The sequence below is a fragment of the Apodemus sylvaticus genome, chromosome 18 (genome assembly GCF_947179515.1).
Source record: "Apodemus sylvaticus chromosome 18, mApoSyl1.1, whole genome shotgun sequence".
Taxonomy (NCBI): domain Eukaryota; kingdom Metazoa; phylum Chordata; class Mammalia; order Rodentia; family Muridae; genus Apodemus; species Apodemus sylvaticus.
Window position 1 is genome coordinate 58,498,240 of NC_067489.1, and position 20,677 is coordinate 58,518,916.

The 20,677-nt window shown below is 41.0% G+C and overlaps 1 protein-coding gene across 7 annotated transcripts in view; it reads left to right on the top strand.

The window, feature by feature from the left end:
• The window catches only part of Nek1 (NIMA related kinase 1), a 328,855-nt gene that overhangs the window by 269,537 nt on the left and 38,641 nt on the right, over positions 1 to 20,677 (top strand). For 6 of the 7 annotated variants that reach the window (XM_052162458.1, XM_052162456.1, XM_052162459.1 and 3 more), the window contains 4 exons: positions 10,625 to 10,708; positions 11,107 to 11,184; positions 11,823 to 11,918; positions 19,872 to 20,000. In XM_052162458.1, coding sequence (XP_052018418.1) covers positions 10,625 to 10,708; positions 11,107 to 11,184; positions 11,823 to 11,918; positions 19,872 to 20,000 — 387 coding nt within the window. Of the gene's footprint in view, positions 1 to 10,105; positions 10,190 to 10,624; positions 10,709 to 11,106; positions 11,185 to 11,822; positions 11,919 to 19,871; positions 20,001 to 20,677 lie in introns of all 7 variants that reach the window. The other variant, XM_052162463.1, reaches the window with a different exon arrangement.

Sequence of the window (20,677 nt, forward strand, 5' to 3'; positions counted from 1 at the left end):
GTTAAGAGATATTAAGGAATAGTAATTATTACTTCCTGTCATTTTTGATGTTATTTTTTAAATTTGATTGGTTATCTTCTTTTAGGTTTGATGAAAGAAGGCTACTATCTTGCTTTTTCCAGGGTGAAGTTTCCCTCCTTGTATTGGTGTTTTCCTCCTATTATCCTTTGTAGGGCTGGGTTTGTGGATACATATTGTGTAAACTTGGTTTTGTCATGGAATATCTTAGTTTCTTCATCTATGGTGATTGAGAGTTTTGCTGGATATAGTAGTTTTGGCTGGCATTTGTGTTCTCTTAGAGTCTGCATGAGATCTGCCCAGGACCTTCTTAGCCTTCATAGTCTCAGGTGAAAAGTCTGCTGTGATTCTGATAGGTCTTCCTTTATATGTTACTTGGCCTTTTTCTCTGACTGCCTTTAATATTCTTTCTTTGTTTAGTTCATTTGGGGCTTTGATTATTATGTGACGGGAGGTATTTCTGTTCTGGTCCAGTCTGTTTGGAGTTCTGTAGGCTTCTTGTATATTCATGGACATCTCTCTCTTTAGATTAGGGAAGTTTTCTTCCATAATTTTATTGAAGATATTTGCTGGCCCTTTAAGTTGTAAATCTTCACTCTCATCTATGCCTGTAATCCTTAGGTTTGGTCTTCTCATTGTGTCTTGGATTTCCTGGATGTTTTGGGTTACAAGCTTTTTGCATTTTGCATTTTCTTTAACTGTTGATTCCATGGTTTCTATGGTATCTTCAGCATCTGAGATTCTTTCTTCTATCTCTTGTATTCTGTTGTTGATATTTGCATCTATGTCCCCTGATTTCTTCCCAAGGTTTTCTATCTCCAAAGTTGTCTCCCTTTGAGTTTTCTTAGTTGTTTCTACTTCTGATTTTAGATCCTGGATGGTTTTGCTTAGCTCCTTCACTTTCCTGTTTGTATTTTCATGTAATTCTTTAAGAGATTTTTGTGTTTCCTCTTTCATGACCTCAGCCTGTTGACCAAAGTTCTCCTGTATTTCTTTAAGTGATTTTTGTGTTTCCTCCTTACTGGCTTTTGTATTCTCCTGAATTTCTTTCAATGATTTTTGTGTTTCCCTTGTAAGGGCTTCTAACTTTTGATCCATTTTCTCCTGAATTTCTTTAAGTATGTCCTTCATGTGTTCCTCTACCAGCATCATGACCAGTGATTTTAAATCCAAATCTTGTTTTTCTGGTGTGATGGGGTATCCAGGACGTGCTGTTAAAGGAGAATTGGGATCAGATGCTGCCATATTGCCTTGATTTCTGTTAGTGACGTTCCTGTGTTTGCCTTTTGCCATCTAGTTCTCACTGGTGTTAGTTGGTCTTGTCAATGCTGGACTCACCAGTGCAAGCTGCCTCTTCCCAGCTGGCCTCTGGTGCACAGCTGACCTCCTACACTGCCTGGAGACAGGGTGCTGTGGCCCAGGCTGTTCAGATCCCAAAGCAGACACCTGAAGGCTCCTGCCCGGGGCCTGCTGGACTCACCAGAGCACACTGACTCCTCCCAGCCAGCCTCCCCGGTGGCCCTCTGGCCTCTTGCAGGGCCTGGAGATGTGGTGTTGTAGCCCAGGCTGTTCTGGATCCCGAAGCGGAGATCTGAAGGCTCCCTCCAGAGGCCTCAGTACAGGAACCTAAGCTCTGTGTGGCCGACCCCCCGGAGCACACTGGCTGTGTCCTCCCAGTCTGCCTCTCTCCTGTATTTCTTTAAAGGAGTTATTTAAGGCTTTCTTGAAGCCCTCTATCAGCATCATGAGATACAATTTTAAATCCAACTCTTGGATTTCCAGTGTGTTGGGGTATCCAGGACTTGCTGTGGTGGGAGAACTGGGTTCTGATGTTGCCATGAGCCCTTGGTTTCTGTTGGTAGGCTTCTTGTGCTTTCCTTTCGCCATCTGGTTATCTCTGATGCTAGCTGGTATTGTTGTCTCTGGCTGGAGTTCGTCCCTCCTGTGGACCTGTAAGCCTGTGTAAAGACTGAGCTCAGAAGTGAAAGCACTGCTGGGAGATCTCTCTCTCTCTCTCTCTCTCTCTCCTGGCGGGCTATGCACAGAAAGCTGTGGAGTCTCCTGGCACCCTGGTGCAAATGATGGTGGGAAGACTTCTGTCCCAGCTGCTCCACCAATTTTATGCCCAGTGTGCTCCTAGCTGGTCCTCTCCAGAGAGAAGTTGGAGATCTCACCTCTGTGCTCAGAAGTTAAGGCAGTGCTGGGGGATCACTCCCTCCTGGTGTGCTGTGCACAGAAGGCTGTGGAGTCTCCTGGCTCAGCCATCCCATCTGATACTAGTTTCTGTGTATTTTTCTTTCCGTTATGACCAAATACCTGATGAGACTATTCTTCAAGGAGGAGAGATACACATTGGTTTACTGTTTCTGATGGCACACTTTTTCCTGGTGAGAAGGTCATATGACAGCTGCTTACATTTTGTCAGTGAGCAGGAAGCAAACGGTGAGCTGAGCAGTGATTTTTTTAAGGAGTATTATGTTTTTCCAAGATAAATTTATTAATGTAAAACTCCTTTGTTTCCTTAGTAATAAAATTGCCTTAGAAGTATGACTATGAACATTTGTAGTTTTCAGTATGTTTGAATAGATGTCATGTGTTACTTGTAGATTGACTGACTCAATGAGGCTGTTTTTATGCAATTTGGGAAGAGTAGGAATACAAAGGTTTGGCAAGTATAATTTAGCTTCATAATAATTTGTAAACAAAAAATAATAATTTGTAATCAAGTGTTAGACAAGATTATGTACACTAGTGTAGTAGGCAGAATTCTCCCACAAAGTATATAGAAACATTATAGAGTATATATTTAGAGTATAGAAACATTATAGAGTATATATTTATAAAAGAGAGGATTTAATATAGTTACAAAAGCTGAAAGGTTCTATATGGAAGTTTGTAAGCCAGAGAAGCAATGACACAGTAGAAAACCAAAAACATCTTGACAATATATTGTTAGTGTAGTCCCTAGCTTCTTGCAGAGACCTGAGAGTCCCATGGAAAATTAACTGGTTCAGGTTCAAAGGCTGAGGTTCCTGGTGTCTGATGCCCCCCCCCCCCAAAAAAAAAAAAAAACAGGAGAGAACACGCCTGCTCTAGAAGTAAGAGCCAGAGAGATAGGTTGGAAGCTGCCCCTTCCTTTCTTGGATATCTTTTTAGAATTCTTGTGCTCATAATTTTAGACTTTATTGGAGATAAATAGATGAGATGTGGTAAGGTACAATTGTATATACAAATTTTATTTTAAGAGTATGTGTGTGTGTGTGTGTGTGCGTGCGTGCGTGCGTGCGTGCGTGCGTGCGTGTGTGTGTGTATGTGTGTGTGTGTGTGTGTGTAGGCCAGAGGACAACTTAGTGTTCTCATTTCTACTTTTACCTATATCAGGAGTTGAACTCAGGTTGTCAGGACTGAAGAGCAAGCATCTCTTACCAGCCTGAGACTATGTATATTTCAGCTTTCGGCTCCCAGGATAAGAGACCCTCATGGAGGTTTCCAGTCATACTCTGCCACCAAATATGTGCAGAGCCTTCCGCATTACCAACATTCTGTGTCAAACTATCTATTTGTTAGAACCAAGAAGCCCACACTGACATGTTATAACCATCCAAAGCCCTTGGTTAGTTAAGGTTCACTTGTGTTATCCATTTGGTAGGTCTGCACACATATATAATGGCATGGCCACCATGTCTTTGTCACACAGAGCATTTTCACCATCTTCAGAGGAGCTGCTTGTAAATACTGGCTTTAGTGTGGATTTCATATAAGAACATAGTACCCAGGTCTCCACAGAAGAGTTTCTTTTTAAGTGAACTTATGATATAATTTAATCATAATAAAACTTACCGGTGCTAAGTACGCCCTATTGAGTAATTGAGTATTGAGTATGCATATAATCCTCTGTCTACTGCTTGATCATGTTAACAAACATTTCTACCATTTCCCCAGGTTTCTTATGCCCCTCCAAAGTTGATCACTCCCCTCCCAGTGATCTGCTCACATTCCTTACAGTTCTGGTACTTTTTGTAGACATTGAAAATTATGAAATTATATGAAAATCATATAGTATGCAATTTTATATGGCTCACTATTTAGACCAAACTGGCTTCTAACTCATAGAGATCTGCCTGCCTTTGCCTCGCAAGTGCTGGTGTTCAGGGAATGCCCCACCACACCTAACCATATTAGTTCTTTTTATTCCTGAGTTACATTCTTTATGTGGCTATACCACAATTTGAGTATTCATTCCTCTGCAGAGGGCCACTTGAGTTGCTTCTTGTGATATAATGTGGTCATTCAATTTTACTCAGTTAAACACATACCCATATAGCTGACTTACCCATTCTCCTTGTAGAGCCTAGTTTCTGTGTTGACATGTCTCATTATGTGTACCTGAGCTGCTGTCTGTGATTATACCTTTAAACAGCACTGGAGAAAATCAAAGCTGTGAAAATTATGTTTGAACCATTTATGATTTGCACTTTGAGCAGTTTGTTATCTTCGATGGCATTCTGTCATTATTTGGGGTCCTTATCATAATTATTATGCACTATCCCTTCTTACCAGTCCTTCTTTAATCATACTTTCCTAAAACCTCTAATTATAGTTCTGTTTCTCTCATCATTACTATAAAATCCATAGCCAGACTCTTGAAAAGTAGATGAAGTTCATTTGTTTCCAGTTCCTTATCTGTTATTTCAACTCTGTAAACAGTTGTCATCACATCAGCATATTGAAAGAAGTAACTGTGCCCATCCTCTCAAATATATGCTGTTTTGTTGTTTCTGTTTGATTCCTTTTGTGGTGTGAGCCGAGGACCTCTCATGAACTAAGTAAAAGCATGGACCACTGAGCTATGTCACCAGCCCAGACAGAGCTTAGTGATCCTTATCTTACTTGACCTTTCTGTGACATCTGAACATGAGCTGGAAAATTTCTTCCTTATCTTCTGCAGTTTACACTAGACTTCTCTGCCTATGGTCTCTTAGCATGTTCTTATCTGTAATTGTTATGTTTTCTTCTTCAGTCTTTCCATGCTAATCTTCTTTGGGATTAAATCCTTCGTTGTTTCTTACTATAAGTGTTGTAGGACAATCTCCCTGGGAATTGCACACACAGCTTGTGTGTGATGTATGTGTAAGTGTCTACTCCCTAGCTTCTGACATGGGCCTTACTCTGTTCTGCACATTCATTTCTCCGTTTCTCTTGTGCTTTCTTATAAGTTTCATATATTTTATTTTTATTTTTATTCATGTGTGTTTGTGGGTATATGTCCTGACACATGTCTGCCCAAGGAGTCCAGCGAGGGCATTGGATCCATTAAGACTAGATCTGCAGGTGATAGGGAGGCCAATCAGAGCCAACGTCTAGTCTTCAGCAGGAGCAACAAGCACCCTGAACTGCTGAGCCGTCTCCCCAGCTTGAGCACTTTGATAATTGACATTTGCTTTGTAAATTACCAGAAAATAAGAATGACTTTATTTTTTTCTTTTCCAGTTTTATGAATTTTTACACATATATAAATGCATGTAGGCAAGTTGCAGAAAAATTCCCATCATGTCTCAAGTTATTGTTGTTGTTGTTAATTCCCCTTTTGTTGTTAATGGCCTATGGGGCCATTTTAATTTAAACCAATATACTCCCTATCAACTGGAGATGCCTCTTAGTTTGGAGAAGCCATACATATTCTCAGAGATCACCTGAAGACCCGTAGTACATGAGTCTTTCCCACATGTCTTCCATTATCAGACAACTGAAGTCTATGAAGAGAGTCTGCTACCAATGCAGTTTCATTCTTTTTTTTAAATAAGTGTTTCTATAGTACTTCTAGTTCTGTCTTTTTAAAGTACCTGAATGAGGGTGAGACATTTTGTAGTGAATATATACTTGGCTTCTTTGTTTTTCTTTTTTAAAAATCTTACCAAATAACCACTTTTAATGGTATTTAATGACAGTATAATTTTGATATGTTTGGATGGATTAGTTATGTTTTATCATTTTATATTTGCTTTATCTATTTTTGTTCTTCTGGTTTTACTCTTGCTACCTTTATCTTATCTGAGTATTTTTTAATATTCCATTTTAATCAACCCTATCATTGTGATTGTATCAATATTGATGCAGCTTTTCAGAAGTGATTGCCTCAAGGGCTCACAATGTATTATACTTTTATTTTTCACAATGTCCTTATAAGCTTTGTTAATTCAGTAGTGTGATGGCTAACTTTACTTGTCAACTTGATGCAGCTTACTCACTTGTGAAGAGTCTCACTGGGATATTGTCCACATTGGGTTGGCCTGTGGGCATGTCTTTATAGGACTGTGGTAAGTTAACTGAAGTGGCAAGACCCAGCCCACTGTGGACGATATTACTCCCTAGGCAGGAAGTCTTGACCTCCTTGGGCCCAGAGTTGAGCTGAGCAGCAAGCAAATGAGAATGGATGTATTTCTGTCTCTTTCGCTCTTGACTGTGCCTGTGATGGGGTTTGCTTCTTCAAGTTCTTGCCACTGTGACTTCTATCCAGTCATGAGCTGTAGAACCTGGAATTATAGCTAGGATAAGCTTTCTCCACTAGGTTCCTTTTCATTAGGGTCGTTTATTGTAGCAACAAATGAAATTAGAACAGATGGGAATGGAAAAATGTTGCCAGTATGTGCTGCCTTTACTCTGTCCTTGCAACCAGGACATTAGTTGCTGTGTGTGTGTGTGTGTGTGTGTGTGTGTGTGTGTGTGTGTTGCTAGGTATTGAACCCAGGAATTTGCACATGCTGGAAATACAGTTTTTACTGAGCCATACTCCAGCCCTTAATTATTCCTTCTTATTGCCTCATATATTTAAGAACTAAGAGAAGTCCTGCCTCAACAACATATATAGCAGGTGAAAACCAGCTACTCCGAGTTGTCCTCTGATCTCTGGGTACATAACTACATTCACACACATACACAAATAAATAAAATTAAAAGCCAGTGGAAATATATTTACATTTTCATACAACATCCCTGAAACCTAGGTTCTGAATATTCTTATGTACTCTGCATTGTCATGTTGTTACTTCCCCTAATACCAATGCTTCCTGAAACCTGCAAACACAGGACTGTAAAATAGTGTTGGATATACTGAAATAAATGTTTAATACTTTTTTAAATTTTTTAAATTTCCCCATAGTGAACCTCCTGTATCTATGATATATATATAAAGTAGATTCAATCAAAAGTAATTTTAGGCAAAAAAAATTTTTTTTAATGCTCAAAAGGTTCCATTTGAATCATTTCTGACACTACTAGTGACCTTAGGAAAAAAATTTTAATTATACTTGAATTTGAAAGCAGATTTATAGAAGGTTAAGAAAAGTGATATCAGGGAATAGAGATAATCAGTATGTATAAAAGTACATTTATCACACATGGATGAGAGATAATAGATGAAAAAGTGGACCGTGAACTCTTTACGTTCAAGGAAACTGTAAACATGATTGTAGTTTGAAGGAAGAGAAAGTAGATAATTGGATAATCTGGTAGTTTTGCTAAAGCATGTGAATAGTTTCTAGTAAGACAATTCCATGATAACAGTAAGCTGTAGTTGAAAATAAGGCAGTTTGTGCCTGAGCTTGTCATGTGCACTGCAGGGCATACCCACGAGCAGAGGTTGATTTAGGTTTAAGAGCTAGTGTACAGCATATTTTTGGAAGCCAGAGCAATGAATATAAAAGTGTGTGTATGTGTATGTGTGTTGTGTGGGTGGGTGAGAGACACAGACCGACTGACACTGTGGTATGTAGTATACACATAGACATCTAGAAGTGGGTTGGATATTTTTTTTTACTATTTTATTTATTTACATTTCAAATGTTGTCCCTCTTCCAGGTCCCTGCTCCATGAGTCCCCCACCCCATCTCCCCTCCTCTTTGCCTCTAAGAGGGTGCTCCTACAACCATCCACCCACTCCCACTTCACTCCTCTAGCGCACCCCCTTCTCTGAGACATCAAGCCTCCACAGGACCAAGCGCATCCCCTCCTACCGAGGCCAGACAAGGCCTCTGTTCCATATGTAGTGGGGTATGGACCATCCCATGTACCAGACGAGGCGGCCGGTCCTCTGTTCCATATGTAGTGGGGTATGGACCATCCCATGTACCAGACAAGGCGGTCGGTCCTCTGTTCCATATGTAGTGGGGTATGGACCATCCCATGTACCAGACAAGGCGGTCGGTCCTCTGTTCCATATGTAGTGGGGTATGGACCATCCCATGTACCAGACGAGGCGGTCGGTCCTCTGTTCCATATGTAGTGGGGGGTATGGACCATCCCATGTACCAGACGAGGCGGTCGGTCCTATGTTCCATATGTAGTGGGGTATGGACCATCCCATGTACCAGATGAGGCGGTCGGTCCTCTGTTCCATATGTAGTGGGGGTATGGACCATCCCATGTACCAGACGAGGCCGTCGGTCCTCTGTTCCATATGTAGTGGGGGTATGGACCATCCCATGTACCAGACGAGGCGGTCGGTCCTCTGTTCCATATGTAGTGGGTTATGGACCATCCCATGTACCAGACGAGGCGGTTGGTCCTCTGTTCCATATGTAGTGGGGGTATGGACCATCCCATGTACCAGACGAGGCGGTCGGTCCTATGTTCCATATGTAGTGGGGTATGGACCATCCCATGTACCAGATGAGGCGGTCGGTCCTCTGTTCCATATGTAGTGGGGGTATGGACCATCCCATGTACCAGACGAGGCCGTCGGTCCTCTGTTCCATATGTAGTGGGGGTATGGACCATCCCATGTACCAGACGAGGCGGTCGGTCCTCTGTTCCATATGTAGTGGGTTATGGACCATCCCATGTACCAGACGAGGCAGTCGGTCCTCTGTTCCATATGTAGTGGGGTATGGACCATCCCATGTACCAGACGAGGCGGTCGGTCCTCTGTTCCATATGTAGTGGGGTATGGACCATCCCATGTACCAGACGAGGCGGTCGGTCCTATGTTCCATATGTAGTGGGGTATGGACCATCCCATGTACCAGACGAGGCGGTCGGTCCTCTGTTCCATATGTAGTGGGGGTATGGACCATCCCATGTACCAGACGAGGCCGTCGGTCCTCTGTTCCATATGTAGTGGGGGTATGGACCATCCCATGTACCAGACAAGGCGGTCGGTCCTCTGTTCCATATGTAGTGGGGTATGGACCATCCCATGTACCAGACAAGGCGGTCGGTCCTCTGTTCCATATGTAGTGGGGTATGGACCATCCCATGTACCATGTACCATGTACCAACTTAGGTTGGTAGCTTAGTCCTTCAGAGCCCTGAAGGCGCTGATTAGTTGATATTGTTGTTCTTCCTTTAGGGTTGCAATCCCCTTCAGATCCTTCACTCCTTTCCTTAACTCTTCCATTGGGGTCCCCAGGCTCAGTCCAGGGGTTGGCTATAAGCATCTGTATCTGTCTGCCAGATAGGTGCCAGCAGAGCCTCTCAGGGGACAACTCTGTTAGGCTCCTGCCTGCAAGCATGTCTCAGCATCAGCAGTAGTGTCAGATTTGGTGTCTGCTCCTGGGATGAATCCCAAGATGGGGTGATCTCTGGATGGCCTTTCCTTCGGTCTTTGCTCCATTTTTTATCCCTGCATTTCCTTTAGACAGCAACAATTCTGGGTTAAGATTTTTGAGAGGGGTGGGTGGCCTCACCCCTCAACTGTCTATCTACTGGGAGTGGTCTCTTTAAATTCTCTCTCCTAGTTGTTCAACAGGAGAGATTAGATCTTTTTTGAAGGCAAAAAATATATAGTGCTTTGGATTTTAACAAGAAAAATACTCTTAAAGACCTCTATGCTCTTAAAGACCTCTTTAATGACCATAGAAACATTTCCAGTCTCTGTACTTAAGTAATTATACTTGGAGTTGAATGACTTCTGTTCTCACTGAATTTACATGCCAACATGGCTATGGGAAGTGCCAGACCTTCTTCAGTGAGGTGTCTAAAACTGGCCAGCACATATCTAAGAGAAGGAAGTGGCAAGTGTATGTGCCTAGGTAGCAGGGCGGTGTAGCCCCACTCGTTCTTTAAACTTAGCACATTGAATGACAAACAGGGAATCCTGCAAAACCTGGCATCTCTGTATGGAGGCAGGCCCAGCTCTTCACGAGGAGGGAGGCCAAGGAACGATGAGGAAGAGGTATGCTTCCCGCATGCTCGGCACCTCCGCCACGCCGCCATTTTAAGTTTGTCGCCTTCTTTTCTTGCATGGTTTAAATGCTTAACAATTATTTTAAGACTTTGTAAGTCTATAGGGACCTGTTAATATATTTTGACTGACATGCCGTGTCATAATTTTGCCCCATAACTGTTACTCAGTCTTCTGAGTTTCAATTTCTTTTCTTTTGATATAATTTAAAATTTGTAATTATAACATATTTCTTTCTTTACAGAAATAAATTCCTTTAAATACTTGAAAGCTAATATTTCATTTTCATTAACCAAATTTCAGAACTTTTGTTTAATGTATTCAGATTAATACTTTTCCATAAATTAGGGTTTTCTTTAGCAGTGAAAATATTCATAGTTTTCCTTTTAAGTGAGAGTTTATTTGTTGTTGTTGTTCCTATTTTAGGTTTATCTGGCAAGACTGAGGCAAATAAGACTACAAAATTTTAATGAGCGCCAACAGATTAAAGCCAAACTTCGTGGTGAGAATGTAGGTAAAAATCAATTTTTCAAAAAATAGTTGAATAATAGATTAAGTTTAAACATGCTATGTCTGTGATAATAAAAGTTAAAACTGTTAAAAGAAAATTAAGGCCAAAGACCAGAAAGCAGTGTGTATGGATGAAGTAAATCTTAAGTACAGGATTTCAAATTGCTAAGATTCTTTGTTGTGTAGGACTTTATAGAGAATATACCTGCTGTCTGAGAGGAGAGGAGAGCACTTGACAGCAGTCTCCTTTTGTCTCTGGCTTTGCGGGCTCAGGTGCAGCTCTCAGGAAAAGTGACAGGGCAGAGTGGTGTCATCTCACATGGTGTGAGTTCAGTCAGAGGTGGCACTGAGCTTGGCTGCTGGTAACTAAGTGCTGTGCTTGTTGACAATTATTCTAGAAAGAAGCTGATGGTACCAGAGGACAAGAAGCAACTGAAGAGGCTGACACGAGGCTCAAAAAGATGGAGTCACTTAAGGTATAGACTGAACAGTGTAACTGTAGGAAAATGAAAACTGAGAGAAGAGTTTGGTCTTAGGAGTTTTGTGTATTTGGATCATTTTCTTCCCTTTAACTTTTGATTCCCCTTGGTAAGTCACCTTATAATTGCTAGAAAATAGCTTTTTTTTCTTTATACAACATTTATGAAGAGCAATTAGGTGAAATTATTGATGTGAATATATAAAACTGTGACACATGTAATTCTATACAACAAGCTACTCATGTAATCCCAGCATTCAGTGGGCTGAGACAAGCAGATTGCTGTGAATTCAAGGCAAGGCTGGTGTGTGTGTGTGTGTGTGTGTGTGTATTATAATCAAGAGACTGTCTGTAAAGAGTGACCATTAAAATGAAATATACAGGTATTTCTTTCTCCAAAGATGAATGGAACTATGCCTAACAGTTGTCATAAACATTATCCAAGGTGAGAAGGAGACATAGTGAGCATGTATTTTTATCCTGGAAACACACACACACAAGCACACACGCACGCACGCACGCACGCACGTTTCTATGTGGGCTACAAAGTCAGTGTCGCTTTAGACCCAGGTGTGAGGATGATGACCATAGGTTATCTTTCTGGTAACTAATTGTGTTGATGGGTTTCATTTTCAGGCCCAAACAAATGCGCGTGCTGCTGTACTAAAAGAACAGCTGGAGCGAAAAAGAAAGGAAGCTTATGAAAGAGAAAAGAAAGTATGGGAAGAGCATGTAAGACTCTTGTACTTCATTAAGCCTTGTTGAATTCATGTCCTTGGGCTTACTGAGGAATCAGTCAGGGTTGTAGTTTGTAAATTTTGTAACACTGAGGATCGAGCCCAGGGCCTTGGATAAACTGTGTCAGGGCAAGTCAGTGTAAAACTCTGTGTGTGTGTGTGTGTGTGTGTGTGTGTGTTGAGTGTGTTTTTTAAATCTTTCTCATAGCTTCTTACCATACTGTTCAGCTATACTATCACAATCACAAGTATAAGGATCATTGTTCTTCCATATTTTTAGATTAACCATGCACAGTCCATTCTAACATCCTTTATAGTCCATGAAGATAGGTAGATAATGATGTATCTATCAAACATGGTGAGCTTACATGTAGTCCAGTTTAGCCTTAAGTTTTTATTAGTTCATCTCCTTTTCATCTGAGCACAGTTTCCCGGCCTCCCTCCTCGCAGCCCTTGCCCCTCAGTCCTCTTCTCCCCTATCCACTTCCCCTGTTTCTCTTCAGAAAAGGAGAGTCCTCTCCTGGATCTCGACTAGCTGTAGCCCATCAGGCTGCTGTAAGACTAAGAGGATCTTTTCCTGTTGAGGCTAGATGAGGCAGCCCAGTAGGAGGAAAGGATCCCCAAAGCAGACGACAGAGTCAGAGGCAGCCCCTGCTTTCACTGCTCGGATCCCACATGAAGATCAAGCTGCACAGCTGTAACGTGTGCAGCGGGCCTGGGCCAGTCCCATGCATGCTCCCTGTTGACGACTCGTCTCTGTGAGCACCTATGGGCCCAGGTTACTTGATTCTGTGGGTTTTCTCGTAGTATCTGTGACCCCTCTGACAGCCTTATTTTTTTAAATGCCAAGTTCAGGCAAAAATCTCAATGAGAAATGAAATTAATTGATAATAGTTGACATGGATTTCACTGTTTGGTTCCTCACAGGGTTAGTCACAGGGTCAGCTCCTCCTTGTTAGCCTCCATCAGCATGCACACACAGACCCACTTTGGCAGCAGGCCTCTACTTTCTTGCTTTGTTACTTAAGTTACCTTAAGGTAGGATGAATGTCTGTGTCTCAGTTCATCCTGTGATTGGCATGTAGGACACTGGCATAGCATATTTATCAAATGTTATTTTTTTTTCTCTAGCCATGTAGGCTCTACACCTTAGAACAGCATGCCTCCTACAGCTCAAGCTCATATAATTCAGAAAACCCAAATTAGGATTACCTTTGCTGAGGTGATGATAAGAAATAAGTGGATACATTTGTTGGGAATTTTGTGACTCAGTTTAATTCAAATTTGTGTCTAGAGAATTGTTCAGGAAATATTTGTTTATTGAATATAGCCTGATATATAGGGAAGGAAAATATATCTAGATTGGGATGCCTGCCAGCCAACAATCTGAAGTAGTTATTTTAAGAAAGAACATTGTTGGGTGCTACCAAGCTATGTATGAAATTATTCTATGTTTAGAATATGAAATCAGGCCCTTTTGATATGGGCCTGACATACTTACTCATCCTTACTAATCCATATACACAGATGAAATGATATTTACTGTTCTGTGACTTAAGACTTGATAAAGCTTCTTACATTAAAGTTGGTCCCATGTTTTGGTTACTTTTTTTACTTTTGCCATTTGGTGGCACTGCTGATTAAGTTTCAGCGCGTAGTAACATTGAAATCTGAAATAGAATATCTTACAGTGATAACTGAAACCTTTTGGGAGATATGAGAATGTCTTACGTTTGTGCAGCTTCTGAGGACATGGCGGCTTGTGTGCTGTCATGGGATTACTTTGTCATGTAAGAACCAGGCACATAGCTCAGCAGTGCCGGACTTGCCTACTGTCTTACATAGGGGCTCCCTTGCTGGGAAGACACCATGATCACGGCAACTCTTATAAGGACAACATCTAATTGGGGCTTGCTTACAGGTTTAGAGGTTCAGTTCATTATTGGCAAGGCAGGAAGCATAGCACACTGTCCAGACAGGCATGGTGCTGGAGGAGCTGAGAGTTCTACATCTTGTTCTGAAGGAAAGTAGGAGGAGACTGACTTCCAGGCATCTAGGATGTCTCAATGTGTGCCCTACAGGGGCACACTTCCTCCAACAAGGCCACACCTCCTAATAACTTCCTAATAGTACCATTCACAACCTGGGCCAAGCATATTAAGCCACAACACCTGGCAGGCACCACATTTTGTATTCAATTCCTAGTATGGAGAAAAGGAAGGGGGAGGAGAAGAAGAAAGAGAGGTGGGGGAGGAGAGAGAGAGAAGGAAAAAAGAAAAAAGAAAGAGCCGGGCAGTGGTGGCGCACGCTTTTAATCCCAGCACTTTGGAGGCAGAGGCAGGCGGATTTCTGAGTTCGAGGCCAGCCTGATCTACAGAGTGAGTTCCAGGGCAGCCAAGGCTACACAGAGAAACCCTGTCTCGAACAAAACAAAAACAAAAAAACAAAAAAGAAAAGAAAAAAGAAAGAAATGTTTGTCTAGAATATGGTGCTACATGCCTGTGTGCTCAGCATTTAGGAGGCTGCAACAGGAGTCTCTTGCTGGGCATGTGTCATGAGTTGGAAGCCAACCTGGGCAACATGCACTTGGATACACACTCACTCACTCATTCACTCACTCACTCACTCATATATACAAATCTGTCTTAGAAGGCTTTTCAAATCAATGCTTTACTCTTGTTGAAAGTTTTTATATTTAAACTGGATGTGTTTTATAAAACTGCTTTCCCTCAATGGAGGAATGGATACAGAAAATGTGGTATATGTACACAATGGAGTACTATTCAGCAATTAAAAACAATGAATTCATGAATTTTTTAGGCAAATGGATGGAACTGGAAAATATCATCCTAAGCGAGGTAACACAATCACAAAAGAATACACATGGAATGCAATCATTGATAAGTGGATATTAATTAGCCCTGAAGCTCTAAATACTGCAGATACAATTAGCATATCAAATGATTCCCATGAAGAAGGAAGGAGAGGGCCCTAATTCTGGAAAGGCTTGATCCAGCATTGTAGGGGAGTACCAGGACAGAGAAAAGGAAGGGGGAAAGATAGGAGAATGGATGGAGAGAAGAAGACTTATGGGACATATAGGGAGGGGGGAACTGGGAAAGGGGAAAGCTTTTGGATTGTAAACAAAGAAGATAGAAATATATGTGTGTGTGTATATATATATATTTAAACTGCTTAGAAGGAAGTAAATATTCTAGACATAGCCATGTAATCAATTTCGTTTTTTACAATTGGCATGCTTGGTTTTAAGATTTCATGGATTTTCTATAAAACTTTGTGAGTTTTTAAATACCTATTTTGAGAATATTATGGATGAGTACTGTATTTACATGGTTTCCATGCTACAGTATCCATCTTCCAGCTTTACCTGTTCCTCTGATACACATGCCCTAAACTTCCTTTCATTATCACTGTTCTCTCTCTCTCTCTCTCTCTCTCTCTCTCTCTCTCTATATATATATATATATATATATATATATATCCCTCCCTCCCTCTCTCCTTCTCTCGCTCGATATCTCTGTCTCTCTCTCTCTCATACTCCAACACAACCTCCTGAGCCCATTTAGTGTTGTTCTTGTGTTTAGGACTGACCACATAGAATGGCTAACCGATCAGGATTTGTCACTGGAGAAGACTGATAAGACTTTGTTGCTTTCAGTTTTTTGTTACTTTCGTATTTAATAGCTTTCTGAATTAAGGGGTCAGTGTAATATCTCCTTTGATAGTTAAGGTACTTTAATATCTTGTGTCACATTTTAAGAGAATGTGAATTTTTTTTTCTATTCCTGTTATATTTATTCATTCTCTTTACATCCTGATCACTGCCCCCTCTCTGGTCCCCACTCTCACAGTCCTTTTCCATCCATCCCACCTTCCCCTTCTCTGAGAGGGTTAAGATCCCCTCTGGATATCCCCTCACCCTGGCACATCAAGTCTCTGCAGGGCTAGGCATATGCTCTCCCACTGACATCAGGCAAGGCAGCTCAACTAGAAAAACATATCCCATGTACAGGCAACAGCTTTTCAGACAGCCCCCACTCCAGTTGTTCTGGGCCCACAAGAAGACCAAGCTGCACATCTGCTACATATATTCGGGGAGGTCAGCCATATATGCTCTTTGGTTGGTGGTTCAGTCTCTGAGAGCCCCCAAGGGCCAGGTTAGCTGACTCTTTTGGCCTTCCTAAGGATGTCTTATCCCCTTTGGGGCACTCAATCCTTCCCCTAATTCTTTCATAAAAATCCCCAAGACCCATCCACTGTTTGACTGTGGGTAACTGCATCCCTCTAAGTCAGCTGCTGGGTAGAGCATCTCAGAGGACAGTTATGCTGGTCTCCTGTCTGAAACACAACAGAGTATGATTAATAGTGTTAGGCATTGGTGCTTATCCAGTGGGTATATTTGGGTCCATTACTGCTTGGCTACTCCCTCATCTCTGCTCCATCCCCCATGCCTACATGTTTCTGGAAATATTAAAATGAATGGACGGCTAGTTCCTGCACCATCCCCAGCTACTCTCTGCCCTGGCCGCCTCTGTCTCTCTTTAGTCACAGCATCGACCAGTCATGTGTCCTTATTGAATGCCAGGGAATCCTCTGGGTATATTACAAGGCACATACTTAAGCATAATAAAAGTAATATACAGCAAGCCAATAGCCAACATCAAATTAAATCGAGAGAAACTTGATCTAAAACCAGGAACAAGACAAGACTTTCCATTCTCTCCCTGTCTACCAACACAGTACTTGAAGTTCTAGCTAAAGTAATAAGACAACTAAAGGAGATCCAGGGGATATAAATTGGAAAGGAAGAAGTCAAAGTATCACTATTTGGGGATGATATGTAGTATACCTAAGCAACCTCAAAGATTCTACCAGAGAACTACAGCTGATAAAACACCTTTAGCCAAATGGCTGGATACAAAATTAACTCAAATCAGTAGCTCTCCTTAATACAAATGATAAATAGACCGAGCAAAAAATTAGAGAAACAACATCATTTACAATAGTCATGAATAATATAAAATATCTTAATGTATATCACTCTACCCAAGCAAGTGAAAAGCCTATATGACAAGAACTTTTGAAGTTGCTGAAGAAAGAAATTGTGGAAGATTTCAGAAGATGAAAAGATCTCCATGCTCTTGGATCAGTAGGATTAACATAGTGAAAATGGCCATCTTACAAAAGCAGTCTACAGATTCAGTGCAATTCCCATCAGTATTCTAGCACAGTTGTTTACAGACCTTGACAGTGCAAATCTCAACTTCATATGAGAAAACAAAGAAACTAGGATAGCTAAACCAGTCCTGAACAGTAAAAGAACCTCTGGAGGTATCACCATCCATGAATTCAAGCTGTACTACAGAGCAGTTGTAATAAAAACTGCATGGTATTGGTATAGGAATAGACACAGTGATCAATAGAATGTCAATATTTTGATTGAAGAATGACTTACCTTGAGCGCTTTCATTTTCATGTAATCACAGCTGTACTGAGTCTGATTCTTTGGTGTCAGACCCTGTTTAGTGCATCAGTCTTTGTTTATTTGATATATTCTTTATTTACATTTCAAATTATTTCCCCTTTCCCTCCCTTCCTCCCCGAAAGTCCCATAAGCCCTCTCCCCTCCCCCTGTTCCCCAATCAACCCTCTCCCACTTCCCTGTCCTGGTATTCCCCTACACTACTACATCTTAGCTCATCAGTCTTAACTTAGATGTTTGTCTGCTACTGTAGACTTCTCTTAAAATTTAGTTTAATATAGAAATATGTCTACTAATTATTTATGCTTTATAGCTTCCTTGAAAATATTAAGACCAAGTTAAAGAATTTTCACAACTCAAAATCAAAGCTAAGTATATTACATGAAAATTTGGTTTTGGTTTGGTGAGAGGGTCTCATAGCCCAGGCTGACTCTAAATATACTGTGTAGCTACGGGTGACCTTGACCTTTGCATCTTTTTCCTTTATGTATATGAGTGCTAGACTTTGAGGCATGCGCCACGAAGCCGGGCTTATGAAGTACTAGGGCTGGAACCCAGTGGTTTTCGATAGATAAACACTAGACACAACTGAGCTCTGACTTAAGCCCTCCCTGGGCACCTGAGACCACGTGCCTGCATTTTCAGAGAGCTGCACGAATGTCTTATTTATATAGTAGCTTATGAATTTAAGAATTATACAAATAAGAAAAACTTAATTTTTAAGGTTCTAAGTATCAAGACCATCCTCAGATTAGACAACTGTTCTACTATTGAACTTTGTCCCCACACTGAAAGAAATTTTTAACAAGTATGGATACAAGCAGATAGGGAGATGCCATAGGTGGCAAAGTTCCTGTTATTTCAAGCATGAGTTCAGATCCAAGCACTGACACAGAAGCTGGCAAGGCATGTCCACCTGTATTACAGGGCTGGGGAGGCCGAGATAGGAAGGTCTGTGGGATCTGCTTAACAGCCCATCTAGACGAGTAGGCAAGCTTCAGGTTCACTGAGACATCGATCGTACCTGCTAGAAATGTGGAGAGTGCTTGAAGAAGACAGAACATCCATCTTCAGCCTCCAAACATACATAAAAATAATTATGACTAAAAGAAGTATAACTCATTGAGGCAGTTCGTATATGGGTCTTCTTTTTCAAGATTTCCTCTTTGCCCCTGTGTTTAGATACCAATAATTTCAAAAATGATTTTTAAGATAATCTTTAAAATCCTGAATTAAAATGAACTGTAAAGTTGCGAAGACCATTTAATGCCATACTTTCCTTGGTGAAATTGTTTTAACCCATTTTATAACTTCTACTTAACTATTCATACAACTCTATTACTTTTTAATCTTTTTGAATCCTGAGTTTTCTTTGAATTAATAAGGTAAAGCATTGACATGTGGTTCATTGTCTCGTGAACTTCTGTTCTAAGACCTTGAATGCACTACCTAAACTTTAAACTCTGATTATGCACACATGACTTTTTGTTTTTATTGTGCATTCTAAAGATAAGAAGCATGGCTTCCTGCAAGCTAATTCATCAGAGGTTCAGTTTAGGCTTGTGGTGCGTAAGTCAGATGACCTTATTTGATAGAGGTTAAATCAATACTTGCTGTGTACACCAGCTGATACGAGGCCCCCAACACATAGAGCAGAGGACTGTTAGGTCTGTGTTGAATCAGAAATGATGCATCTGACCCTCAAGAGTGTGGAGGCCCCAGGGAGTTTAGAGGTCAGGTTGGGTGGGGGTGGGGGCATCCTGTGGAGACAGGTTTGTGGAGAGGTATGGAATGTGGAACAGTTTGAGGGTGGACGGGGAAGGGTGGTCGTGGAGGGAATAAATTCTTAAAAATAAGAATAAAATTTTTATCTGTTAAAAAATAATATCAATAAAAAAAATTCTTGCTGTGTGCTTCACAGTGCTTCATTTTTTTCAGAAAAGAGGGACAGTGCTCTTTTGTTACCCCCCCCCCAAAAAAAAGAGTCTTAGAAAGGCCAAGAAATAATGAAAAATTACCATGCTAGTGAGTTGGAGTTTGAAGCTGTGACAGTAGAAGTGCCTGACTTTGACTGTGAGGGCTGCTGGGGGAGTGCCAAGGGCAGGGGTGCCGGTCAATTCTCACTCATCTTTGTTGTTTCCATCTGTTCCAGACCATTAGCTTCTCTCGGGAACAGAGGCTTGCCTCTTTCCCCACCTCCATTACAGTTTGCAGTCCTTTAGGAGAGAACATCGAGCCTCAGTGATTCTCAGGGTTCATCATCTACATGGTGTACAGTGCAGATAGGAATATAACACACCTTCCACATGTATTATAGTGTCCGGCAGATCAAGTAATTAAGGAATGAGAAAAATCTGTACTATGCATAAAAGAGATTGGGGCCTTCTAATTCTCCATGAAAATATGAAATCCAGCACATTTAATTGTGTGTTCTGTCTCGTGCAGTTGGTGGCGAGGGTAAAAAGTTCAGATGTTCCTGCACCTTTGGAGCATCTTGAAATAGGTGGCTCTCCATCAAAGCAGCAGATGAAGCCTGTTATTTCTGTGACTTCAGCCTTGAAAGAAGTGGGCTTGGTAAGTTTCATAAAATTTAGAAGTCCTCAGAGACTAGAGATTATTTTAAGTAAAAATAAATTTAATGAATTGACATTAGTTCCTAATGGTTTTTTTCTAGAGAATCTATCTTCTTGAATGTTTTGAACTGAACATTGGAATTTTTCTGCCCATAGGTTTTATCTAGGACTCTATTATGGATAAATTTACCTTAAGCACTGTGCTTTTAAGGATCCCCATATACATGGTCTATCAATTTCAGACCCAAAGTGCTTGAGAAAGAAAGTCATGTTGTTACTGCTGTGTCTTAAATAGACTGTCTATAATGATTGCATCTATAGTACTGAGTGGTATTTCTTGTTAAACCATGTAACTATGTAAACAATAGTCCATGATGCCATGGTTATATGGTAATGTCATTCTGTTATGTCTTGTAACTAATCAAGAAATTATTTTTGTTATATGGTTAATATACATAGGCTATATGCATTTACCCATTTTAAATATGAGAATGAGCACCTGTGGGTTTTGGCAAGGTAATAGAGAGTTCTTAGAACCAGTGTCTCACAGATACCGTGTATAGGAGTGGGGGACATATGTTAAAATTACTTCCGCTTTAAAGCAGTTTACTAACAGTCTGGTAAGATGGCTCAGTGGGGAACAGTGCTTGCCACAGTGCCTGACAATTTGGCATTGAT